General features: G+C 64.1%; 1 protein-coding gene across 1 annotated transcript in view; it reads right to left on the bottom strand.

Annotated features, from left to right (window-relative positions):
• DPP9 (dipeptidyl peptidase 9) overlaps positions 1-2,311 on the bottom strand; it is a 63,986-nt gene that overhangs the window by 4,880 nt on the left and 56,795 nt on the right. The window contains 2 exon segments of the mRNA XM_027769611.1: positions 404-546; positions 1,135-1,287. Of these exon segments, the coding sequence (XP_027625412.1) occupies positions 404-546; positions 1,135-1,287 (296 nt within the window).

Genomic DNA, 2,311 nt, shown 5'->3' on the forward strand with positions numbered 1-2,311 from the left:
GGGAAAGAGAGAAGGTAAGAAAGCCTCCCCGTGGGGGATGGTCACACCACATCCCACCTCCTCCATGCGGCCCTCCTCTCGGGATGTCTGGGCAGGCACACACACGCCCAGCACGTTCCTCAAGCCGGTGGGTCCGCGACTCGAACAGCGCGGTCGACCACGTGGGGTCCCCGAAGTCTAGGGCACAACTGAGTGGGTGCCGGTGCATCCTCGATGCTGTGCACCCACCGAGGCTCGGCTCCCTAGCTCTAGAATGTTCCTGCCACTGCGGCCCCCACCCAGCCCTGGCAGGCGCCTGTGTCCGGCCTCAGCAGGTCTCCCGGTTGGGTTGTGAGTGGACGGGAGTGCATTCGAGTGCAGGCAACTGGCGGCACGGGGACGGAGGGACCCGGCGCGGCCTTACTCATCCGGCAGCTTCTCCACGTGCAGGGCCACGGAGCCCGCCTCGTAGCCGTGCTGGTTGTTCTCCGGGACATCCATGTAGCGCTCCGTGTACCCTGTGTCATATGCCATCCAGACTGTGACCGGGGCACCAGCGATGGCCACCTGGGGGACACAGCACACGACAGGGCAGAGAGAGACAGAGAGAGGCGTTGGCCCGGGAGCCACGCTTGGCGGCCGAGCCGGGGGAGGGGTGGGCGTTCATGCACACGGGGGCTGGCAGGGGAGGGCCCTCGGACCGTGTGCGCCCCGTGGACCGTGTGTCGCCTGCGGGAGGGCAGGCGCGGGGGAGGGCGGTTGAGGCCCCTCCTAGCCACCGAGCCGGGCCCACCGCCATCCTGCGCCTCCTCCTCCTCACGGCGCCCCGCAGTGCCCTGACGGTGCCGGCCTGGGGCCCCTCCCCGACGCTGATCACACTAGGCCCCACCTCTGCCCATCCAGGCCGGGGTCCCGGGCTCAGCCTCCCACAGAGAGCTGCTGGTGGGGTTTTGTGCAGCCGGATGCCATCCTGGGATCAGCGGTGGCGGGCAAGGAGGAGAGGGGCACGGCCCGTGGGGCTGCTGCGGGGAGAAACAGCCACGTGGCAAGGCCCCTGCCGGGGTGCCTCCCGGGCTCGGGGCTCCGAGTGGGGGCGGGGGGTGCATCTGGGAGGGGCGGGGCGAGCCGTGCAGCCTAGGCTGCTGTGGGACCCACCTTGAACACCTGGGGCTTGTGGATGAGCCCCATGAGCGCCAGGAAGCCCCCGTAGGACCAGCCGTGGATGGCGACGCGGCTCAGGTCGATGAAGCCATACTTCTGGGCCACGAACTGCAGGCCCTCCACCTGGTCCTCAATCTCCACCTGGCCCTGGGGAGGCGTGGGCCCTCAGGGCTGTCAGGGTGTGCCTGCAGTCCTGCCGGTGCCCACCAGGAGCCTGCTCCTTCTAGGTAAGGGGGACCCCCGTCCCCACCTGCTGTCTACTGCTGTGGGAGGAGGGACCAGACAGACCACCCCGGTGTGACTCAAAGACATCCCTTCTTGGCCTCGGACTGCTGGTCCCTGACACGGGACTCGAACCTGAGACAGGCCTATTTACAGTGGGAAAGAGGGTGACAGCTCGTGACACCCCATCCTCATCATCGGGGTCACCACCATCTTCACGGCTGTGGTTTAGAAGTTCATGTGGCCTCCAAACCCATGCTGAGACTTAACCCCTGGGATGGTCCTAAGAGGGGGCCCTCAGGGAGGAGTCATGACTGGGCTCTGGTGCCCCATGAAGTGGCTAGACAGAGGGCACCCTCTTCCCACACCCCAAGGTGTGAGGACACAGTGCTCCTCGCCTCTCCTCTCCTTCAGGGACACGGAAATGGGGCCACAGGCTCCACTCTGGACGCAGACAGAGCCTTCACTGCCCACCAGGCCTGCTTGGCCTCGCACGCCCCTGCCTCCATGGCCGTGAGGAGGAAGCTTCCACTTCATACATTACCCGTCTATGGTCTTTGGTTAGGGCAGCACAAGTGAACTGAGGTCACCACCACCACCTCCACCATCTTCATCATCTTTGTCACCATCACCATCATCAACCACTACCACCATCACCACCATCACCACCATCAGCCACTACCACCGTCACCACCAGCACCATCTTCATCACCACCACCGTCATCACCTCTATCACCACCACCACCTACACCATCTTCATTACCATCATCAACATAACCATCACCACCGTCATCACCACGTCTACCACCATCACTAACATCAACCACCACCACCATCACCACCTCTACCACCATCACCACCATCTTCATCACCATCACCAACATCACCACCACCACCATCATCACCACCTCTACCACCACCCCACATCCACCATCTTCATCACCATCAC

Source organism: Tupaia chinensis, unplaced genomic scaffold (genome assembly GCF_000334495.1).
Source record: "Tupaia chinensis unplaced genomic scaffold, TupChi_1.0 Scaffold149964_2, whole genome shotgun sequence".
Lineage (NCBI taxonomy): Eukaryota > Metazoa > Chordata > Mammalia > Scandentia > Tupaiidae > Tupaia > Tupaia belangeri.